The 25,254-nt window shown below is 44.4% G+C and overlaps 2 protein-coding genes across 9 annotated transcripts in view; one reads left to right on the top strand and one right to left on the bottom strand.

The window, feature by feature from the left end:
- LOC147754348 (uncharacterized) overlaps positions 1-25,254 on the bottom strand; it is a 180,956-nt gene that overhangs the window by 110,031 nt on the left and 45,671 nt on the right. Inside the window, exon 3 of one of the 2 annotated variants that reach the window (XM_086974154.1) lies at positions 20,863-20,915. In XM_086974154.1, coding sequence (XP_086830280.1) covers positions 20,863-20,915 — 53 coding nt within the window. Of the gene's footprint in view, positions 1-20,741; positions 20,916-25,254 lie in introns of both variants that reach the window. The other variant, XM_086974153.1, reaches the window with a different exon arrangement.
- Positions 1-25,254, top strand: part of ush (Zinc finger protein ush) — a 186,830-nt gene that overhangs the window by 137,915 nt on the left and 23,661 nt on the right. For 2 of the 7 annotated variants that reach the window (XM_086974151.1, XM_022813462.2), the window contains exon 1: positions 13,383-14,622. The exons of 2 other annotated variants lie outside the window; for them this stretch is intronic. In XM_086974151.1, coding sequence (XP_086830277.1) covers positions 14,409-14,622 — 214 coding nt within the window. In that variant the 5' untranslated portion in view covers positions 13,383-14,408. Of the gene's footprint in view, positions 1-13,381; positions 14,623-21,336; positions 22,238-25,254 lie in introns of those variants that run through there. 3 more of the 7 variants (XM_022813464.2, XM_086974150.1, XM_086974149.1) reach the window with 3 other exon arrangements.

Below are 25,254 nucleotides of genomic sequence, written 5' to 3'. Positions count from 1 at the left end.
GCTGATATCTGTAGTAGTCGCCAATAAGTCATCGACACATCAGTGTCGGTTGTTCGGTGTGTGCTAAGTCAGCTTTTGACTGTTCTATCTAAGTCTTCCCTCTGGGCCTTCTCAGCCATTTTCTACCTTTGATCGTTTTGTTATCCGTTCCGTCCTCGCTATCAGCCCTTACTAGCTGGAATACTTCAGCCACTAGCTGGCGATCGTCGTGCGGTAGCTTCGTAATATTGACTATTTCTGATAGTGAGCACGTTGGACAACCCGGCCGCACGCTCAAGCAACCTGCATTCCACTATCATGCTTGCCATATCGCCAGCTCGATCGATGAATGCATTATCTTATCTTGCATCTGGATCTCGGCTCGAAAAGCCCCTCGCTCTCGTTCCTGCTCTCTGTATCTATAACGTGCGGGAGCTTTATCCTTCGGCAACGCTCGTCGACGCGCCGACTCTGTCTGTGATGATCAGCTCTTCTCATGAGACTGCGTTCAAGCAGTAGCAGTTACGGTGCGCTCTCGATTCGATTTGATGGCGCCGAGATATGAGAACGGCCGCTGATGCTGTCTTTGCTACAAAACCCACCATCCCAGTGCTACTACTAGTACGACGTATGACCCTGCGACGATGGCGAATCGTTCGCGACGTCGTCGTATATAAGTTAGTCTATGTTCATGTTGTTGTGGGCGAAGGCAGAGTCGATCGAGCCTCCTACCACGATGATCCGAATGCTGGCCTGCTTTATACGGTACGGCACTAGTGTTAATAATAGCGGTAACTGGTCATGTGGTGTATAAACTTATTTGCCTACATGATATGAAGAACGAGCCTGAGCAAATATAGCCTTAAATATAGGCTGTGACATATCACCTGTGAATCATTGTTTCAGTGGAGTCTTTGCTCAGTTTCACTGACTAAGTTTGAGCTTCCCGCGCCGGCCATTTTTATGTCACGCTTCGCTCAGACCTTATGTATTTTTTAAAATTCTTTTAAAGTAACTTAACTTAAAAGTATGTTTCGACGCAGGACTGTCGACCAAGCGTGTGTGTTTACAGAACTAGACAAAGAATTGTCGTTCTAGTTTTTTTTCTATGGAAAAATATAGGTAATTGCGCAGGCTATTGAGAAATTCCATCCCGCTATCTTAAAATTCACTTATATCAGGTGCCTGAAACGAACTCCCTCTGTCAATGATCACTCCACTACAGGGGCAACTTAATCGGTCGGCCGCGGAATTGGCTAGTCAGCGAAAAGCATCTGACCGCTCGTCGCCGATATTCGATATGCCCCCATATTTGCTGATGTTAGCGCTTTGGCCGTCGACAAGCTGGCTCTTTTGGTATGCTGCGGATGAACTGGTCCAGCCGTTTCTTCTGTTGCTAATATTGTCCATCTCACAGAGGTGGGGTGCACACTCGACCTGGGACATGTCTGCTGCGGACGCCCTCCTGCCAGACGGCCATTTGTTCGACGGCGGGCGGGAGGCCTGCGCATAGACACCCATATATATACACCTTTTCGCAGAGTTAGTCGCGGATCGTCGAGTTACTTGGCGCTGCTGCTGCTGCTGCTGCTGCTGCAACGACCATATCCGCTATCGGTGCTCCTTCGAGCCTCAAGTTTCTCCCGGTCTTGAGTTTCCAAAATTATCCCTTAGGCGTTCTACCTTATCCTTTGGTTACGCTGGCCGTAGCTGATGAGCACTAGGAGACTGGGTCAAGCGCGCTGTTCTCATTGCTCGTCTCCCTTTGTCGTTCTCAACCTAAATCTCGACTGCCAACCTCCCCTCGTTAGTTCTTGCTATCCTACGACGGCTACCACTTCGCCGCGAACCCCCAACCAAAGCCCGCGAATCTCTCCACCCTTGGCCGTCAACGTCGCCCCCGCATGAGTATTCTCTTCTCCTGGCCACCAGCCTTATCAATGCAAGTGAAGGGTTAACGTTGCCGATAAGATAATGTGCCGCCGGCAGCAGCGCCCGTCCGCTCGTTCGACCAGCGTCGTAGTCGCGTACAAGCGGTGAGGAACAACCAGACAGCGGGCCCGCTCGTTATCCTATATATATATATATATATATATATATATATATATGGACTCATAAACCCTCGCTGCCACAGTCCCATGTTTCCGTTTAAGTCAGCTTCCACTTACTGTTCGGCTTTGCTCCACAACTGCTCGTTTGCCGACGAACGAATCCTACGATAACGACGGCCCACCGCCGCCGTATGAAGAGCGTGACGAACTTCCTAATCGTCTCTGTATTTCCCATTTGCCTTCGCCGCTGAGTGTATACTACTCGGTTGGCCTTTATAAGCCGCCATTGCTGCCAGTGAGAGCAAGAGCGGCACCAGCAACAACACGAACAGAATCAACTGTAGCAGTGAGACAACAACCGAATTACCAGGGTGCTTCTCATAAGGGAGCAACTCGGGGTCCGCCAGCTGCTATTTGTTACCCTTTGCGAACACGCCTTGGAATCCCCTAATTCCACTAGTCGAGCAAACGTGGGAGAACGTGGTAAAGTAAAAAACGGATTATGCGGGTAGGAGTTTAACCGGTTCATCTTCACACTGCGTAGCAAGTATTGTCTTGATTATACGAAGATATATGCCTTTTTGCTTTACCGACAGTGGTATAATAGTTGTGAACAAAAGTACTAATTGGGTGCCGCCTACAACACACATTTTGTTGTTATGAAATTGGGAACACGCGTGCAAAATTTCATCGCGTAGATGCCTCTGTGGCCACCGTGGGTCACGATAAGTACTTCTTGACTAGTTTAACGTGTCTCCATCACAGCATAACGTACCTAACTATAACAACAATTGATATTCCTCCTTGCCTGAATGAAGATGCTACCTAACACTTACTGTGGAGTATCGAGGTCCGTAAAAAACGTTTTCTTCGAAAAATCAAGTTTAAAATAGCAATGCATAGGTTTGTCGGCGCCTTTGGCCTTCAAAGACGCTCGGCGTGCATGTATTATACAACCGAAGATTCTATTTTGTCAATAAACTTTAACCGTAAATGTGAGTTTATCTCTCTCTCTTTCTCTTATACATTGTGAGCTTCCGCAGCAATAGTCGATGCCAATCGGCCGGCCTGGCTCTGAGTTCAGGGTCCGGACATTTAGGCAGTCCGCCTGGACGAGTGCGATAAGATATCACTTGTGTCTCCTTATCTCCACAAAACTCTCCCAGATATTTGGCTTTTTCTTTTTCCTTTAGCACCAGTAGCAGGCCCGCACTAAACAAGCACAACGCACTGAATGACGAATCAATGAAGTTCCCGCGCCTCCCGTTAGAGTAATATACGATAACACCGTCAAATAATAGTATCTTTATGCTTAATGATTTACTCTGAATGGAGGATAAGATCTTAATAATTTTAACCAATAGCCGGACGTGAGATTTTCATTTGCCTCACAGTGGAGCGTACGTTAAAAGGAACAGGTATTTGAATACCTCGATGCGTAGAAATACGCGGTCATCGTCCGTCGTTATCATTGAGGCTGCATATCAGACGCAACGTTTGCGCTTCCCATCATACAGATTGAACTAAATCGCTATTGCATCAATGTATCTAGATGTATACGGTGCTATCGTAAACATCAGTAGTGGTGCTGAAGCTGTCTTTACATGTACCCCACAATCTGTACCCTCAGCTTACTCGCCCCCTTCGTCTAAATCAACCCGTTTCATTTTCATCTCTTTTCTCCCGCCCTTACCTGCCCACCTCTTTCGAACGAACGGACGCCTTTTAATCTCTTTTACGTTGGTATCTCAGGCGATTGCAGAGTTCCATTGGCAAGACAGATAGAACGACCGCTGACGCTTGGGATAAGAGTGTGATACGCGTCGCTTTGTGACTCTCCATGTTCTGTCTATCGCTTTGCACACAGTCAGACGATTTCTCACCCTCACATAGCCACTAGCTGTCTCCTTTTTCCTCGTTCTTTTTCCCGTTCTATCGTTTTCGCCTCCCCTTTCTCTCTCCCTCTCTCTCTCTCTCTCTCTCTCTCTCCCTCTCTCCCTGTTTCTCTTGACTTGCAACGGCGCGGCCGAATCAGCAGTAGGAACTACGGTGTCTCACAAAAGTAAGGGCTGTGAAGGTGACTGCCTTCCTACCCAACAAACGGCAGCAGCACTACGAACAGCAAACGCGCTGATGGTCGGTCGTCTAGTCGATCGGCGGTGGCGGCTCAGCCTCTGTTTCCTCCCACCCCTGCGCTCCCTTGTTCCTCATTGCCCCTTAAAACTGTAGGGGCTCGTTGTGCGACAGGGGTGCGCTCTACGCACCCGCAGTCGGCTTGTGTTGGCGCAGCCGACAGCAGCAGCCGCTACGATGGCAGCGGTGGCCTTATCGGTAAACTCATTGCCTGCGATAGAGCTGCAACACAGCGGCGGCAGTCGCGCTCGCTATCCGGGTGACAGTGGCAATCAGCTTCTCAGCCATCTTCCCCATTTACTCGCTTCTCCCCCACTTAACCCCTGATCGCCCGGCTACCCCCAGAGGATACTTCCCGCATCCCGCCGCGCAGAAGCGGGCGCCCGCGTTCCTGTTCAGACGCTCGGATGGCATCGCGAAAGCAGGCTATTACCGCTGCTACCACTGCCAACATCGCAGTCGCCACTGCTGGCAGCAGTGGCGACACTGCGAGACCGGCTGTTGCGGGAAGCAGACAGAACACCTCGTGCCTGTCTGCCCGGCGCCATCGCCTGGCCACTAGCCTGTGTGTATATCTATGGCAGCACGACGGAGGTGCGGGCGTCTAGAGAGGGCTGCTTATAGGAAGGAGCAGCGAGTGCGTGAAACGGAGAGGCTGTGAAAATGGCGAGAGGGGTAAGGGATGATCTGGAGGAACGAGAAAGGTTCGCAGGTTTGGGGTCTTACGAAGGGGAGAGACGCTATCTAATCTTCGCAGCCTGCACGTTCATCCGCCGCTGCCACTTTTGCAGCATCAGCTGCCTGCTGTGGGCAAACGCTGAACGGCTGCTGTCTCTTCTTTGGCATGAGTAGAGCTACGACCACGACGAAAGCGGCTAGTTGAAGAGACGAAGACCACTCAACGATGATAACGACAACATCGCTGGCATCATCAACAGTATCAGCCCCAACTCCAGGAACAGCATCAAAATCACAAAGCGGACGTAGAGTTGCAACAATGAATGAAGTGTCACTTGCGAATTGTGTCGCCCGCCAGTGCGCTGCAGGTGATACTACTAGAACTGGCAAGTTGCGTTCTCCAGCAGGCTGCTAAAGGGAAAGCGAGAGACAATGTTCCCGGACTGCTGGCTATGAAGAAAAAGCAGAGGTCACGGCGTCCACAATCGGGGACCGTTTCATCCGTCGACACGAAGGCAGTTGAGCTGATGCGTACGGTAGTCGCCCTTTCGAGGAATTATTTACGAACCAGCTATGATCGACAACTGAGAATCAGGCCCACATTACGTGTAATACAATGTATACGAAACGGTATCGCCCACGTCAGAATGACTACTACACTACAATCGGCTAACGGTGACTAACGCTCGCGTAGCGGACTTCCATAAATACGCGCGGCTTTTTTTTTTATTTTCTCTGGGCGCCAGTCGCAGCTGCTGCTCGATCGACGTAATCCTAGACGCAAGTGACGTCCCAAAGCATTGCATACTCTGTATACGCACGAAGTGAACGACAGGTAGAGTGCTAGTGAATAAAGGAACTGACGGCGGGAAAGACTTCATGGAGCGTATCTAAGATATGATATCACAGGCGCGTATATATCCATTTGAATGATGAAGAAGATACGAAGAACGTGACGGTAGAAAAGTAGTTGAACGTGAGCAAAAACATCAGATCGGTTATGATCGCACGAGCACTCTGCATGCCTAGTCGTGTATAGCAACACTGATGGAAGATGTATTAACGGAAGTTTGAAAGGCGCTGCAAAGCTCGAAAACGGGAAACCTGTAAAAATCTACTATTATATTTTGAATAGGAGAATGCGCGGCATAGCTCGTTTCGGAAGGTAACCGGGCTGGTTGTGACTTGATGAAGACCAACTCGGGTTAGCATTATTAGATTACATCTGAGGTTGGAGCAATACAAAAGAATTTTCAAGATGAGCGATGATTAGTCCCATTATTTGGAGCAAATTGAGCGGTAGCTTTAATTCGTTGATAATTACAGCAGTTGCGAGCTTTATTCAATAAAAATTAAACCATTGTAAAGATGTTCTTTGTTGACAAAGCTACCTCTCTTTGGTTTAAATCGTTTTTCAAAAGGCCGAGCAACAATTTGTTGTTCAGCAATCATTTGATACTTCCCCATACTCAAGCTAAGTCGACGTTCCTTAATAAACGAATGCCGTTTTACCCTTTAATTCTAAAGTCAACTCACTTCAAGCTTATTGTTGGTGAACTAACAAAAAAAAATACTGCCATAACCTATACAAGACTGCCGTAAGGTGTCACGAGATAGATTCACCCCCAGTCCGAGCTCGACCTAATTTACCCGCTCACAGCGGCACTCGCTCAACGCCGCACGGTGTGACACCGCAGGCATTGAGGTCGATTAAATCTTCCGATATGGATTACATAATCAAATAGGACGGAACAACGGAGGTAACGAGGCGGTTAGCAGACTTGTTCACCTATGCACGACCTGTCCGTGCTATGGTAAACGAAAAAGAACGACGAAGAAATTGGCGACCAAAAACGAGCGAGACGGGAGGAAGGGGGCGAGGGGGGTGTCTGAGAGATCTCAGAAGCTCGATTCGAAGATTCGGGTTTTGGGAAGCGAAAAGCGTTAGGGCAAATGGGCAAATAAACGCCATGAAGACGACCGACACGATTTAGCATGTTCTCATGTGATAGCGAGCGACGCCGTCGTCCCACTACTAGGCCAAAGTCCTTGGTTCATATGTACATATATAGGCATATAATCCGGTCGTACACAGAGGTCCACACATCCGCACGAGGCCAATCGCTAGACCCAAAAAGGGACTGAGGAAGAGGCATGCGGTGGAGAACGGACCCACATAGAAAGAAAGCATTGCAATAGTTCGAAGAGAAATGCTGGCAGACGAAACTAGAGGAAAACTACGCGACGGAGGATGTAGATATGAGAGCCGAGACTTGATTACGGAGCAGCAGGGCGAGACAGGAGGTATATAGGTGGAGGAAGGGCGAGAGCTGTATGCAATAGTCATACAAAGCCGAGAACACAGCGGGGAAATATGCTTCATGACGAGAAATCTTTGCGTGTCTGCACGACGATAAAAGTCCCCCCATTTTAAATGGCCATATCGTGTATGTACAGGTTACACGAGTGTAGCTCTCGCTGTAGGTTAGTGAAGGATGTGGACGTCATGGCACTTTGGTGGGCAGCGCGGTAGGAACAAAAAAAAAGTAAAGAGAAAAGCGCGAAAGAGAAACTAATATATATATATATATATATATATATAAACTTCAATTTCGTTCTTTGCTTATCTGTGCTAGAGTCAGCGACCCATAGATCGTGGCTAATGTATCGCTTGATTGCATAGAAATTAGTATAATTTTATTTATAACAGTCAATAATCGATAAGAAGTTGTAATACGATGATAATGGATGCTTTCAGGAGCTTTAATATAGATAGATAGATAGATAGATAGATAGATAGATAGATAGATAGACAGATTATACGACATTGTTACGAGTTCGAGTTTTGATAATGAGATTTGCCAGTGAACGTTATATGCTTGATATTGCGAAACGAGCTATGGCCGCGCTGCGCTATACGCCCAAGGGTATGTCGGCAAAAAAAAAACACTGGTTTAATCGGGAAATTAGAAATATACTATTTGTGATACGAAAGAAATATATAAGAAGTGCTTTCTGTCCGTTATTATAACCGGAGCAATAAACATCGAGCAGGATGTGGGCCACCGTTGCCATATGATTTTGCTTTCCACATTATCCATACATGTATAATCTATTCGACTCAACGCTTCGAGCAACGACAGCTTCCCTTCTTTAGCTTACACAGTCCGTTCTGTTAATTTAAAACAAAAAATTGACAGAGATTAAAAATTAGGTCCAAATGGTTTGTGTACGTACGTACGTACGTACATGCCGAACTCTCGCTAACTGAACACGTTATAGCCGTTGGCAGCTTCTGGCTAACTAGCACAAAGTAACGTCATTGAATTCTTCGGGCTGGAAGTGCACAAACAAAGCGTCGTTAGTTTACTATTATTAATAACTGTGACGACAGAGTTCCTTTGGCGTCGCGGAGCATTTTCAACGGCGTCATGGCTGCGTAGGGAAATCGTTGACCACATTATTTTAACAGCAATTTCCATTGGCTTAACAGCGTTTTATCTATATGCACACGTATACATTACATGTACATACGTTTACGTAATACTATGCATATGGCAGAATGTAATGCCTTCGATTCTACCCTGTTCTGCTCTAGATGGAATCAGTCCCGGTGCTATAGTATTGTCCGATGATCATTGGCCGGCTGTCCATTGGGTCGAATGTGACCGGCAACTTTTCCTTGTCTTTCTAGGTAGATATCTGTTTATCTGACCGTATCAATCAAGCTGACGCTGCATAAACTACAGATTCTAGAGTTTGACCAATCGGTAATGGTTTGGCCCAGCGTCGTCTGTGGCCTTCTTGCTTGTCGCCGCTGTTCATCAAGCATTCTCTCATAGACCAGTGGTAGTATTTCTCTAAGTAGTACTTTTGCCATCGCGGTAGATACGTAACGCAGTTTTGTCGTCATGTGCCATCGGAAATCGCTAAAATCGGCGCCATGTACACTCAGCGTTGGAGAGCTTGAGACAGATCTGTTAACTCGTAGTCAGCTGTTACCTCTTTTTTGTACATCGTACTCGTCTTTGATTTGTTTCTGACTAGCAAAGCTCTGGGGCGTACGTAGCCGCACGGCGATTAATCTAGAAGAGTCATGCCGTTAGAATTATCATAATTCAATGACATAGACGTTTATATGAAGGCGATTTAGCCCTAGTTTGTGGAAAAATAGTTACAGATGTGTTCAGCCATCGCTGAAGATCAACTAACATATCGCGGTTTGCTCTATCCCGTTGCACTTACGGGACAACTTCTCATGGCCGGAACATATCCGCCATCGAAACACCGCAATCATAATCAGATCGATAATCTTCTAAAGGGATTTTCGAGTTACAGTTGAGCGTGGAACCATTTACAGTCACCCAGCTCAGAGTATGGGCAGACTGGATGGGGCCTAGATCAGCATCTGGATGCTGCAAGACGCTTAGGCACTCTGAAATACGAAGTTAAAAGCTGAATATAAACATGAGGTTAGAAGCAACCGTTGTTCGTTCCAAGCTAAATTACCTATTGCTGAAAGTTCGTTTAATAAATGTCTTCACGTAATGATGCAGTTGAAGAGACGATAGCAATTACGAGATGCTATTAACATAGTAACAGGTAGCATTCCAGAATCTAATATATCAAACATTTATTTTAATTTTTACACACAAAAGTCACACTGATCGTAATGGGTTTCATCTGGGGCATGAACAGCCTTTAGAGACTTTGTGTACTACTCTGTATGAATTTGGGTTTTCGAATGGGCAGCTCAGAAAGGTGATGTGGGCATCACAAGCATCGAATCTCGCAATTCCTCGAGGGTACAGGCTCGCTTCATTCGAGCACCGCACATCACCAACGGAACTTGAGCTGCTCTAGGTGCTACTGTGTTTTCAAGTTCATTACTGACAATTACATGTTAATGGTGATTGTTAACACAGAGCATTATCATCACAGGCTTGTTGCAGCGTTGTACAAACAAACTTCTAGCAAATATATAGATAACTAAGTAGAGGGATGAAATAAGTGCGCGGCACGCTAAGGGTGAACTCCCCTTAATGATAACAATAATTATGACGGGGATGACATTGTACTTGAAACGGATGCATACAAACGATCAATTTGTATCTTGACTGCTCTGATTTAAGTTTTTTTTATAAGACTGATTTAAGATAAGTTAGCCCTAGTTAATAGCTACTACAGCTCTTCTTTCGGGATCACTTACCACAGTGTCTAGCCGTTTTCAGAAACGGTACACCACGTCCGTATGCTGCTCGCACTATTTTGGAATGCATATGAAATACTAAGGGTAATATATATTCATACATAGGTCTGCATTGCTTTATCTGCATGCGTGTATTGTTTAATTACGTCCAAGTAACGAGCTCATTTGAGCGTTGGAACGGAAAATGTATCCCAGAGATGCAAAAGTGGAAGTTCTCTCCAGACCTTTGCGCGCCAGCGATAAGACACGATAACCGAATATCGTTTAAAGACAAGATTGACCGATGACAACAACAACAACAACAACAACAACGTTACTGTCGTCAACAAAAACCGCTTCGATCCGATAACCGTTGACTGTTTCGTATTGAAAATTATAACATTACAGATAATAGGATCCAGAAATACCCCAATGAATTTAATGCTGAAATACAGTCAAACCTATTGTTGATATTTGGGCATTCTGCTGATACATTTTGATATTACATCTCTTTATCTATGGGGTGTCCATGATAGGGCCACAGCGGAGATCATGATCAAGGATGAGATCGATACGTCTGAAAGACAGCCATTAGTAGGGAAGAGGGATGAATCATTCAGCCACAGCTAATTTGAGGTGGCAACGGATCCGAAAGATCCCATTTAATCGCCGACAGTTATGGAACACGCCAGCTGCTGTTCGTTAGATGCTGGTAAGCTTATTTTTGCGTTTATTTTTCTTTATTTACTTTAAAAAAACGCTACAACACGATACCGTGAAAGCGAATTGCAGTAAACTCAAGAAATAATAGCATTTACCTTAAAAATGTCTCTTTAGAAACCGTACGACACTATTCAACAGGATTTCTAATTGCTGTCTTATGTCGAAGAGATGCTTATGTGTATACAAAATCTTCTTTTGCTCGTTCTTCTAATCGATAAAGCTAGGTTGATCTCTGCATAGTTTCTATCCCTTGCGTTTATTCACTGTTTGCTAGCAAATTGGGTACAAAAAAGACAAATAACTAATTAAATATCGTTAACGTCGCAAGAGTTGAACGGACCACCCGAAGCTCTGTGTACGATCTTGCTATCAGAGTCAGCCGACATTTAATCCTTAAGTAGCAGTATATGGCAATAGCAGAAACAGCCTGAACGATTGTTTTAACAATAGTTAGTAAAATAAACAAGGTTCATCACCTCCTGTCCGCGGGCTGGTGGGAATAACGATGTGTCACGGAACTCAAATGTAATAGGTTAGAGAAATATAACTGATTTAATTTATAATCTTTTAAAGAACAAATCCGTATGTTCATATATATATAAAGCATCGCTCTGATCTGCTTACCTTTGTTAAAAGAAAACTTGCAGAAGGGGCCGTTGCTGGTGTTTCCGCCCCTGCCCCCTGTGGTCATTTTAAAACAATGCGAAGTAGTCATGCTTATCGTATGCTAGAAGTGTCTGCATATTACGAACTATCAATGGGTTGGGGTCGTTCCAGTTTGTTATATCGAGATGGGCTATATTACAATATATTTACATAAAAATCTGTTTCTTTAATATGGTCCGATAATTCTCACATTGTCCTGCATGGTCTGCATTAAGGGAACGTAATTTGCTCGAGCTTAGCTTCTGTTAACTATTGCGGATATTTGGTCAATCTGTTCGTATAAATACACAGCTTGCACTTCATACATACGACTATGCCGGACTTTCGGTACTTCACTAGAATACCGTCGCACAAAGGCTAATATATAGCACAAATTATACATTTTATAATAGGTATCGCGCCCCTCCAGAAATTGAAAGGGATTTTGGAGCGTCTTTAGGCTGCAAAAACAGCAACATATGACCGTTGAGAAACTGCAGTCGAGCCTATTTCAGGATGCCAACCAAGAAAGGACAAGATCTGATGTCAAATTGATTTCCACCTTTGCAGCCAATACTTTTGCAATTCGGCCGACACAAGTTGACTCCTTTCTTTTCCGATCGATTCCATATGCTGTGATCAGTTCCCAGTTTGGTGCAGCGGCCATTCAGTTTCATTGCTCTTGTACACAAACGGATACAGATTAGTTCATAAGGTGACTGCTTGCTGACGACGTCAGTGTTTTTGCCTGGCTATTAAAACGTAAGAGACTGTGAAAAAGAACGGGTTACGGAATAAAGTTGGACACACCATCGAGGATGCATACCTGACTGGTCATACAAAGTTTACGGTAATAGGATTATTTGTAACAGTTAGTTCGCCTTCTGCGCGCTGGTATTAAGCTGAGGAACGATCTCGCGCGGACATTGTTGTCTCGTACAGGAGCACTCCTAAGTCTTTTGCTGAGTTCTGAGAGCTGAGGGCCGCACCGAGGGCTAAGAGGCAGCAGCAGTCCACTAGCGGCAGGCTGAAATCAGCGTTAACCAAAGGCGCCCATGCCGCGACCGGACGGTCACTTGACTGCTGTCTTGCCACCGTCTCCACTAACAGAGATTTTTCGGGGGCGGCGAAGTAGAGGGTTTTCGCAAAGTAGGGGCAGTCTAGGACAAACCAACGGCAAGCGCCGAACCGAACGCCAACACAACGCTGTGACGCAACGCGAAGGGAATCGTGGATAGAAAAAGCAGGGATCAGTAGGGGACGCGGCGGTAAACCCGGGAGTGGGGGGGGCAACCGGCCGACTCGACTGTGCTGGGCTGCTGTACTCTCGAGATAAGCGACCTCATGCTGCTCGGCTATCAGCCATATATTCGCCTTATCGCTCTCAGGCTGTCCCTAAAAGAATCTTATCAGTGGCAAGCAAGCGAACAGCGCTTTTACCTCCCCTTCTAGTAGTCTCCCCATTGCAGTCCCCACACTTCCACCCATCCACTTGCCAGCCACCGCTTACTGTGTATATATTAGACTGGCTTCCTTCTCCCGGTCTACCAGTGCCCTTTCCTGTTCCCGCTTCGTCCTCGTCGGTGGCTTCACTCCCCCCCCCCCTCCCCCTGGCGGTAAACTCCTCCGAAGCAGCCCACTAGTACGACTGGCCCCCACGATTGGTGGAACGGCCAACACCATCATCGCCATACTCTCCAAGCAGTCTCTTGATCTCCCAGCCGCCCGTCGTTGACGGCCTCGACTGGGCACACTAAACAGCGTGGCGCAAGGGACCAACAGCAGCAGCAGCAGCAGCAGCAGCAACGAGTCGACCGAACAGCCGTTCGAGCCCTCTCGGCACTCCAGCACCCCTCTGCTGCTGCTCCTACCCACTGCAGCCGCCAATACTACGGCCGCTTGCTTGTCTGCCTCCGTCGCTGGACCTGGTACCCTCTCCCAGTCAGTACTTCCACCTAGCGCATGGCGCTCAGAGCAGCTCCGACGGTCGGCCGAGCAAGATCGCGCTGAGCTGTGACGCCGCAGTAGCCTGTGGTAGCAAGCCAGCGGCATCGTGTGGTCAGATCCGATTGACTAGCTCGCTTGTCAGGCCAGTTGACTTTGGCTAACTGGCAGGACGACTTTCTTTATTTGTCGGTTCTCAGCGGTATACCGTCGAAGGCCTCTCTGTGCTCCGTAACACGGCCGACAGAATTAGTCCGGTTGGGATACACGTTGCTCAGCCAACGAACGCTGTCGCTGAACGGAGTCGTGCTTTTTTACGCAACGCAATCTGGCATCGAACTTCATAACGTCCACGGCCGGGACCGTTGCGTACAGCGGAACCGCAGTCTTCTTCTATAACGAGTACTACTAGCACAATTATTATTCTTGCCTATGATCTCAGGCAATACAGAGCCGACTTGAAAGTAGCTTTTTTATTTATTTATCAATTTATTCTGTTTTCCTCGAGTCGCATTCGTCTGGTCATTGGCTAGAGCAGTGACGTTGTCATGGAGTTATGACAGCGGCAGGTTTGCCATATTGAAGAAAAAGTTCCGTCCAGTTCGAAATTGAGCGACGACCGTCTCGAATAGGCTAGTCTACGTTAGACTAGCTGGCGATTATTCCCGAAACAACCACCTGTCGATGGTCACATGAACGTCGGTACTGAGATAGTTTTAATGGAACTATCAGCTCATCCTCTAACCAGTGGAGCTGAAAGTTCTCTAAAAGGAAAGTGCATTTATCAATCGGACCTAGTGACTATAGTTACAATCGCCTCGGGTGTACAATGCAGCGAAATATGTTGTGCCGCTACAACCCATTAATCAGTTGGAAGAATATACAAGTGCTTAACGAGTGTCCCACGGATTTAACCGGTGATTCGGTGCAAATAACTAAGCGATTATAATCGAGTCCCAGATAATATCATGGCGTCAGGCTGGGAGACCTGTAGACAACTTCATTGAGTTCAGAGCTTCTTCTCTCAGACCCGCAAATAAGTGCTCTACGTTTATTTATTTCTGACGATGTGCTCCGTTGCCATGAAAGAAGTCTTCCGGCTTGGCCCCGAGACGGTCTGCTTCAAATTGGAGTCTGACACCGCGGAAACGGGGAACACAGCGACGGCCAATGCGAGAGAAGTCAAACTCGAGTCGACCAAACGGCAGCAGCAACAATTTAAAAACGATCGCACCCATGACGACCACGATGTGCACACCGCCAGCGAAGACATTAAACTACGTAAGTTGCCCATAGATAGATGGGTGATGGAACGATGCGTTCATTATCAAGATAGATACTCGCCTATATACATATGTTATTCATATCGATAACGTTTATTTTGAACAACAACGTATTTTAATATGTTACAACGGTTCTTCCGTATCGAGAATGGAAGAATTTGTCTGACATGTTTTAATGATAGTGGTCTGCAGATAATGATCTTAGGGGGGAAACTATAATGATCTGCGCGCCGTCAGCCACATCGGAAATAACCTGCCACATAGGCCCCTTCTCTCCAGTTCGTTTCCCCCATAAATGAACTGACATTCAACTGAAGTTACCCACTTAAGCGATACATCTTCCTGTTAAACAAAACATTTAAGTATATATAACTGACCAGCTGGGCCGTGAACGGAGGTAACTATATGTTGAACTGACAGGGCAAGAGTTGCCACAATAACGAATTGCCCCAAAAATTCGTTACCGAATTATTTTAGACAGGGAGAGCTCATTTCATGCCCTTCGACGACGAAGTCCAACCGGCGTTCCAATCAACATCAATAGGCAGTAATCTCTACAAGTCATTTTTAAGCTCTTTACGGGTTTTTGAATAAGGCCGAAACTGATTCGGCTATACTATATGGCATCGTATGGCTAGATAGGGATACAGCTGTGGAAAGTTGAGCAAAAGTATCCACACATTATGGAACTATTAACTGTAGGATTAAATACCTCCAACTTCTCTTAGCTCTCTTCGACACCCTAGAGCGACCGCCGATCGTTGCATTTATACTATAGTTTGAAAGGAAGCATCCAACTCGAAAGTAACTGGGGAATTTTGGGTAAAGCTCTAATAAACATTTTGAACTTATGTAGAAGCGACGATCTAGCGGCGGCGATCTATCTATCAGACGCCCAAAAAACAGCGTTGACGTCGAAACGAAACCGCCGCTTTTGCTATCGTTGTTGTCTTCATCCAAATGATATCGGGCCCGCGATAGAGTCTAGCAGTTAACGTTATCGCCTGACTTTCAGCTCCAGCCAGGCTGCGGGACGGCATTTGAGCGAAGTCATCATTATCGGCCCTTACCTCTATCCGGCCGCCATCGCTGCTACCATAACGACGCTGTGGTTAGCAATCACGGTGTTTGTCTGCGCGGCTGATTACGGGTACGCTGGTTGAGACCGTGACGAATCTTTCGTTTCCATATTATTACTGCTGTTACCTCTTCTGAGCGCTTATCTCCATCGCACTATCGCCGACGGAGACAGTATCTTCGGCCAGTGGCCAATGGCAAACGAAGCTGCAGACTCAGCAACAGCAGCACCGATGCCGTCGTCGCTGATAGAAATTGCACTCGACACTCACTACTTACAATATCTTTATCTAACAAATGTTCTCGTTAGAATCGATCCTCTGCCGGCACGTGGATACATCCCTTATATATATATATACTCCCTACTAATGCGTATATAAAGGCAACGGCAGTAAAACGTGCAGAGCTACACCAGATCCTATGATTGTGTTCAGCGAATAGCCGTTGTTTAGAATTTATAAAATACTCAAAAAATATTTTCTTCCCTCTCTCGTGCTTAATACGTGCCCGAACGTAAATACGTGAGACCTTGATGCAAATGTAAATCGTATCGATACCATCTTAATTGATTCCAAATGATCCAAATCTGAGAGGAGACATGACGCGGTTGTGCATACAGGCTCTTTTTTAGGTAAACGCCGTTTCGACAAAGGGGAGCTATGCGAGTACATGTTCGCTTATCGGACTATTGCCAATCGAATTTACTACTTTGTTGATTCCTATCCCGTCCTGTACGTTTTTGAGTAGTGCTTTGAGAATCATTTGTCCTTCCTTCCTTCCTTCCATGTCTCTGCTTAGTTGTCCGTAGACAAAAAGGTCTCCACGACCTAAAATTCAGCATAGATTCTTGTAGACAATACCTTAGTTGAACTTATAGTTGACTCCTCAAACGTTATAACATGTTCATAAACATTCAACGGCTGTCCAATGGAAGCTAGCCTATAAAACATTATTCTCGATCATGTGCACATCGTTAAGAGTTACGATTGATCCATTATGTACATGCCGCGTGGCTGTACTTCGGAAGCAAGGAATAACATATTTTGGAATTATTTATTATATATATATATATATATATATATATATATATATATATATATATATATAAACACTAGCAGTTCGGTGTATTTCATATTCCTCCTGACAACTAACTCTGGTGGCCTTTTCTTCAGATTGGCGTCGTTAATGTTGTTATCTCCGCTATCTCGGGGTTGGTCCTTATCAGTGAAATTTGCCGCCGCGTTATCTTGCCGCGACGACGGCGAACAGACCACAACAGCAGGACAGAGCGTTATCATTTCACAGGCCGACACTCCGGACGCGGATATCAATAGTATCAGCCATAGCACCAGCAACACAATCAAGCACAGCTGCGGAGGCATGAGTTCCTCTGAAATATCAACGCTGTTCGTTTACTGGTTGGCAATGGATGCATGTGCCCTACCGCCATTCTTCGAACAAACATGCCGACGACAACAAGCCATATTGGGAATAACGATTATAGCGAATGTAAACGAAGCTATTTGTGCTGCCACTGCGTGGGTGTGTACGTTTCTACATGCCCGCTTCTACTTGTTTCCATTTGACTATTTAACGCACGTACAAAGAGGTGCTGTGGCGACGCCATTGGGAGTTGTAAAACGGACAATCCAGCAAAGAACAAATCGAACGAAGGCTCAACAATTAGGACGGTGACAGAATGAATCTTTTGTAGGGCCAATTGCTAGATCCGGAAGCCGCATTGCCAGACGCAGATAGCTTCCATGCAAGACTAATAAATATATCGTCGGCCTATTATTAATTGTGTATGGGCATTGTGTAAGAGTGACTCTTACTATAGCCTTGTAGTTCGCTGGGACCCGATGAAGCTTTATTTTCATGAAGCATTTCTCGGTCAATATCATACAGTATGCGATAATACGTCTGCCTATCTATTAGGCCGATTAAACTGGCCATCTGATTATGACGGCTCTATGCACAGATCGGCGATTGACGTCTGGCAGCGTATCTACGCAGAAGAGGAATCCGCTGATCTTATCATTTGCGACGTAGCCTTGAAACAAAATTACTCCCTTCGGCTCTCGGTGTTAATCGAGCCTGAAACATATATATACACACACACTAAGTTACGAGTTATCTATCAGATAAACGTACTAGCGCAAATATACCAATGGCTTTTGACTGAGAACGTACTATTGTGCACAGCCAAAAGCATTGGTTATAGCTAGTAAAGTTCAACATTCTGCAACTATAAAAAGATTTAATCATAAAATTTTAATGAGAGGTAAGTACGTCAGATAGTTTCTTTCATCCATACTATACGGTGTACGATAGTACGGTATGTTGTTTATTAGGCCGATTGAAACGATGGTTCGGTTATGACATCTCTATGGAAATATCGCCGGATCCGCGACATAGTTGACAGGTCAGTGCAAACCAAATGGGTACAACCTTAAATATTGTTATCTTTGCGGGCTTATAAAGGCTTGACATCGTCAATAGTGCAGCGAAATTCAGCGTAGCCATATGCAACAAGACGTGCTGTCCAGGGTTTAGCGGGCTTGTACAAATCCCCTTTATTTTATGGAAGACTTAGAACGATACTTGTACAACTGTTTACCAAAATAGCAACTTAAATAGAATAAAACTTGACCTATGCAGTTAGAAACTGACATACTTTGAGCAGAAGTTCTCTTACTCAAAGTTTTGACCTGTTCATTTATATAGAAAGTTTAACATTAGACGCCGGCTAGTGACTATCTAAGTCACCAAGTTGAACAATTGTTCCACAATAAATTGTACCGTTGCTACTGCCGTACAGATCTAGGAGAAATAGTTGGATAACAGTGTAGAGCTATGAGATAGCTCTATTCAGTTAGTCATAAAAGTACGCAATTTTCTCTTGATGACGTCTCACAAACACCCGGATGCGTCCTGGTCGAGGGTTATGTGTGTAAAGCCAGGATGTTGCCCACGATAACCCTCCTTATGATGAATCCCGTTTACTTATTCGAGACGATATTTTTGTCCCGGATTATTTTAGGCGATTTATCATTTTCATTTCAATATCGCGATCCAACCTAAAAAGCCGTATAATCGAAAAAAAAATACGGCCCTGAGATAATTCCCTCATTAATATGGTTCGAGCAGTTGGGTGTTATACAGTGTACAAGATCTATGTACATCTGTAATGTAATTGCGAGTCAACTGAGCTATTTTAAATGCTTTGCTAAAAACCGTCATCGTATTCTACAATACATGTCGAAAGGGGGCAAAAGTAAGATCAGTTACAGCTTTGAAAACGCAAAGGAAGGTGGACGTATAGATGGTTTCACAATATACAAAACTAAATAAATGGGCGATGATTTTGCATTTAATAGTGGACAACAAGGAGCGCCACTAGGTTAAAGTGTTCACGGATGTCCCTATATGGTACCGAATTTAAAATTACGTTACAATTGATTTGCCAACATAAACGTGCTCTGGAAAAGTACTTAGAAAAAAAAATACCCAAATCCAAATTTCCGCTACATTGAACAGTAGCTCTTTGTACAGATAGCGACAGCCTCTGCACGCCAGCTAATATCCTCTCTGACTTCATACTTCACTCCTCGTTTGTATCCTAGCGCCAAGTAAACCCCAATTTTAAAAGTACAACAAATAATTGTATCAAACTGAGATAATAGACCGTGCGTATACATGAATAATACTTGTAGCACCTTTGTCTGATTGGCTCACGAATTCAGTATTTCTTTCCATCATACCGTCAAACAGCTCTCAAGACCTATATTTATCTAACGTTACTTGCATTCCACCTTTGTCTAGCGCAGTTGTGTAGTAGCTTGTGTAATACAAATAGAGCTGTCTGACGAATCACGTCTCTGCGCGTGAGGGAGAAAAACGAAGAGGTGCAGAGAATGAGAGCAGCGGATGCTTTTTGTACAGTAGAAATCTCACCGATTGCTCATTGTCGATGGGTGGATGCCCCCGTGAAGTGCCGCCAATCGGCCCACTGAATACAACAATATATATATATATATATATATATATATATAAAACACTAGGCGGAAAATTCTGGTAAAATACCAATCATTTCCTCGTTCTGGTATTTCTCTAAAATGTAATGAAACCTAATAGTGACTGTGTCTCAAACACTCAATAACAAGGCCACGGTTATACATTTAAGGACAACATAGCCTGCAGTCAATGCAAAAGAAGAATCACGTTCATTATAAATTTTACTTTTGTACAAAAACCACTCAATCAATTACCTTTCATATGTATATCGACGACACGGAGTAAGCAGATGAGCCGTTCAATTGCATTATTCTAGCCAGCCGCTGCAGACAAGTATTTTTGTGCCTGCCGGATATCGCCCGGGTGACACAGTTGCAAGAGACATTCATTTGGGTGGGCCACTCAGGATTGTGTTATCATCGTAAGCTCGATATCGGGTGTGCTATAACGCCCGAAGAAAAGTACAAGCAATGACAGACTTTGCCAGAACGATAAATGACACCGGGAGGTCGGAGACTTCGATTTCTGATCCACTGTTAATGGAACAACGATCATCGAACGGTTTTACAAAAGTAGACTCTTCATTACTTTACGTTTTCTAGATACACGCACAAACAACCAAATAACATTAGCGAGAATAGGGTTATTAGGCCTTCTGTAATGGCTTTCTCGGTTTCTAAAGCAAAATTTCTCTGTAGCGAAGGTCAAAACCGGGGTGACGTTTTCCTTATTCAGCTGCAGAGGCTTCGTTAGCTAGTACCTGTTGATGGCAGGAATACCCACAAGGCATTACGCGGTACCTCATTAAAAATACGATCACTTCAATAATAAGTGCCAAGGCAACTTGGTATCGAAAAAAAGAAACACTTGTGCCATTCTAACAGCTTGTGTTGCGTTACGGCTCTACAGACAGGCAAAGGGTGAAAGTTATTTATGAGTCCTATCCGTTATATGAACCACTAATTATAGTATGCCATATTTTAGCTAGTTAGTATATATCACTTGCTGATTGCTTTGCCTTACGAGTTTTATGCCCGAAGTTGCATAGAATTAGGACTACTGTAGACGATGTTGAACGGCGCCTTTCCATTTTACTTTGGGCGTGCGTGCTGTGCAGACATACTATTACATTTAAATTACACACCTCGTATAGACCTCCGCCGTCATTGGCACGACGACCATCACCGCCACTGAACGCTGAAAACCGATGCAATCAACGATATAATAATATTAAAAAGCTTATCATTGGAACACGCAGATATCCTTGCCAGATTGATTAAAAAAATGTACATGTATATAAAACGTACATCTTACAAATATTAATCCTTTCAGTAAAACACATAAATCAGCAAAACTAACGAAGACACCAGCAAGAACAGGAACAAAAATAGCCATGTTTTCCTTATTTCATCCATGAATTAGCATTTTTCACGGACTTCATTAGCCGGTGCAGTAGTTCTCGAGCGACGTTTTTGCTCATGGCCTTTCTTGGCACTTACTCATGCCAGTCCTTTCTAATGGTGAACCAATGGTGCGTATCACGTCCAAGGAAACAATTCAGTCGCGTCAAACTATCGCGATAGACGCCTTGTCATACTTGTTGTTGTGCGGGTTAGCCTATTTTTGGTAATACTAATTATATGTTAGTAAGTTGACGTTTGTTGTACAGTTAGTGATTTATTTGCTTTCCCAGTTCGGTTCGTTCCGGTACCTCATTTCAGCTGGCTATGATGCTTATCATATGATTCGTAGATCAGCTACAGTTACAACAGCTAGCCGCATAAGCAGTAATGTTATCTATTGTAATTGTTATCAGCAGCCCTTGCGTACAGGTAGACGTAGACAGAAAAGCGCTGCGGTAGATTTCGACCTTACCGCTGTTATCACTTAGGCTGTTTGTGCTTCTCCTTCGGCTACACAGCACCACTGCGACTTCTACAGCGGAGAAACTGCTGTGTGTAAAGATAACGCGGAAAAGCAGTCAGCGCTATTATCAGTAACGCATCACTACTGCTACTACCGTTCGTGTTAATGCTGCGATCGTCAGCTAGTGGAACATCATTCCGCCCTGAGTCCACAAAGCAGTAGTCGAGGGAAGCGAGAGAAGTAACGCCAACTGAAGCATGCTACATATTAGATCGTGCACGTATATGGATAGACGCAGACCGACCGACCGACAAGTTCAGTTGATCAGTGAGTAACAGTAGCTGGCTTCTGAACAGAAGTTGTCAGATTGAGCGATCCACAATTAGAGTCCAGTCATCGCGAGGTGCGCTTAGCGATCAGCGTGGTATGGGGTTAGTGCCAAAGGAATGTTGAACCGGTGATCGCATTGGTTAGCAAGAGCAGTGGGTGAAACTTTTCCAGAAACCTGCTCTCACCCCTTGTGTAATCAATTGTGGAGTAGTTGAAAACTTTCTGCGTCGAGTTACTGCTATCGGAAATGAGGTGAGGTAACATGGCGGAAAGACGGGGCTGTGGTCCAGTTATAGGATGACAGCGACGGCCAGAAAGAAAAGGTTAGAGAATTAGAAGATTTCTGCGCATGATGACGATACGTTGACATCTCGTATTCGATGACTTCAATTGGATTGGATATAAATTGAGCTATTTGATAGCATTGCTTACAGCGTTTATGATTAAATTTTGTCCTTTTGTATGGAAAGCCGATAGATATATTAAATAAGAAAGTTTTTTCGAGTCGTTATCAGTCGTTGTAATGGTGTTTGCCGCTAAGGGACATGACGGTGAAAACAAATGCGGGCAACTTGATTAAGCTTGCTCGAAACGGTATCACAGTATTGGCATGGAGGTCCTCGTTTTCCATGAGGTTTCCGTAAAAACTGGTTTTTCTTTATACGTGATAGCTTCACCAATCCAAAAGATTGTCGCAAGCATGATAACGAAAGCGGCCAATGTGATTCAGTTTTTCTCTTCGTACGCAACGCAATGAGCAGCGTACAGGGTTATTTAATAATCCTAATGAACGCTTTTACTGAAATAGCATTTTGGGTCACTTAGATAGGTTATTTTGATTGATTTTTGTTTACACGTAGACTTTTATTTAAATTTAGAAACAGGAAATCCCATGAAGTTTTCCTGCACGTACCCCTACAAACGTATCTATCTTATGTAACTTTCATTTGTCTCGATTTGGGCTCTGAGCCAATCACACATAATCTTCAAATATTACTTCCACACATTTGTAAATAGCTTTTTAATAATAACAGTGAGTAACATAATGCTGATACGTATAGAGTCGTTGGCGTCTCGTTCGGATACACTAGACGAAGAAATCAACGTATCTGAAGTGTATTCTATCTAATAAGAGGCCAAAAGTCTACTAAAACATTAAAAAAGTCCGCATCATCAAAGTTTCGAAATCACAAGAAGTGACCTCTTGTCTCATTTTCATGAAATCTTAAGCCCCTTTAATGTAGTACCCATGGTGAATGCTTTACTTCGAATATTAAAGCTTATTTGGTCTCTTGACGGTCACAGTGAGAGTGAAAACAACGCAGACCCAGGAAATCTTCGATTTCGATTGCACAAATCCATAAAATATTTGACACTAGTTGCTGTTCTGAACAGGAGCCACGAGCCTCTTCCACGTTTTTCCGTGCGTTTACGTTCGATTTGAAATAAAAGTTCGTTTAGTACCCGCGGGGTCAGCTAAAGGCATTTGTGAAAAAGACAAATAATCTGTCTAAGTTTATGACCCTTGCCAACCTTTTCACGCTTAGATATATACATGTGCCACCTTTGATACGGTTACGCATGTGGAGAGCGTATACACGGTCCCCTTGTGGAAAAAGGGGACCTTTTTCTTAATCTCGTTCATATGCATAACATAGCCACGAGTTTTTAGCCTTGTTGTGGCTACGATTACCTTCGGCGTCGGAACGACGTGGCTCATGAAGTCCGTGCTCCGGATGTTTACAGAGAAGGCCAAATTAACGCTGTATTTATTCCGCAGGATCATATCATGTACTTAACGGTTCAAGTCATCATCTTTACTATGTTATCTATAGAGCAGGCCTATCGTCGTCCCAGCTACACCGCAAAGCACTGGCGCTTTTCTCGTGGGCGTGAAAAAAATGATGAGGCAAAGTGAATGAACTAGCGATATCATTGGCAAAAACAAACGTTGCTATATAAAGTTTATCTTAAATAAATTGTGCGATACAGAGTCCGAATAAGGTTTCCTTGATAACATAGCGGCGTGTCCGCGTATTTCGTACAGCATAGAGTGACTTAACAAAGACGTACCGTATCAGTTGGCGAACTATAGGACTAAAAACAACAGTTGGCCCTCTTTAACTAACCAAATGATTTTTCACCGACAAATACGGTCCAGTGTGGAAAAAGCTAAAAATGTACTAAAACATCAAGATACGCTATTGAACCTGCGAAAAGAAGGGTACTGAAAGATTAGGGAAACCAACTACCATCATTGTGCTGAAACGACTTTTTATCATCTAGTTACTGTCAAGTCCTTGTAAGTACTCGCCACCTTTCTTCAGAAGACACACCAATTTTTCTAATCTAAAATCCAAAACTTGTAATAGTAGTTATGTAAATAAAAACAAAGTAGACGGTAGCTAACTTGCCCGCTACTAAAAAGGACCTTCAGCGCCTCTAGGAGGTACTCAACAGAATTTTCTATTTAGCGAAACGAAAATTTCGAGCGGCTAGCATAGAGGGCGCTGCAAACATTCAGGTCAGCTTTTCCTCATTATGCGGCAAACTGGGCGGAGCATTCCCGGTGTTGGGAAAGGGCTTCCTTGCCCAGAGGAGCGAATTGTGGGGCGGGCACGTTCGGGGGAGGAGCGGCGAGAAGCTAGAACCGGGGCAAAAAGAGAGAGTGTGCGTGTTTTCAGCACGAGGCAGGTGGTTTCATGTACGTCTACCGTTGTGTCACGGCACTGGCGTAACGAGCATCGAAAGGGACGATCGATTGTGCAAGAGCATGGAAACGATGACAGCAAGTTTCAATAAAGATGTTAATAAAATTCTCTGACAGTTACCAATTTCTGTTTTCGCCATGTTTGTTCATTTTGGGAAGTGAAATTGTGAGATGGTCATAAAGATTCATAGAAATCGAAACTTCCGGATCGGACGAAGTGTCAGCTTTGATTGGCTGTAGGAACTGCCCGGAAGTGACGAAGCGGGGTTCTCAAAAGTTCGCATATTCGTCTAAAGATAAAGAATTATAACGATACGTTGCCTTTTTTTAATTGAAATACTTGATAAGTTGTCTATTTAATGTGAGATCAGTGACCTGGAAAATAGATTATTTCATATTCTTCGATTGATTTATCTGTAGGCTACAGCAAAGCTGCGTAATTTGCTAGTTTTGAAAAATTTATCAGCTATAACCTCAGCATATTCTTCTCCAGTCATCTCTGACCCTACTGGATACGGAAAAAACACGTTACGCGCTGCTATCTATGATGAGTAGCGATGATTTTAATAAAATATCATAGCTGATTGACGTCTAACAGTCATTTTATCAGATTCTTATAGGGTCACTTTT

This window comes from Varroa destructor, unplaced genomic scaffold (assembly GCF_002443255.2).
Source record: "Varroa destructor unplaced genomic scaffold, Vdes_3.0 BEIS01000007.1, whole genome shotgun sequence".
NCBI lineage: Eukaryota > Metazoa > Arthropoda > Arachnida > Mesostigmata > Varroidae > Varroa > Varroa destructor.
The sequence above is the reverse complement of the archived record's forward strand: the minus strand, read 5'-3'. Positions and strand labels throughout refer to the sequence as shown.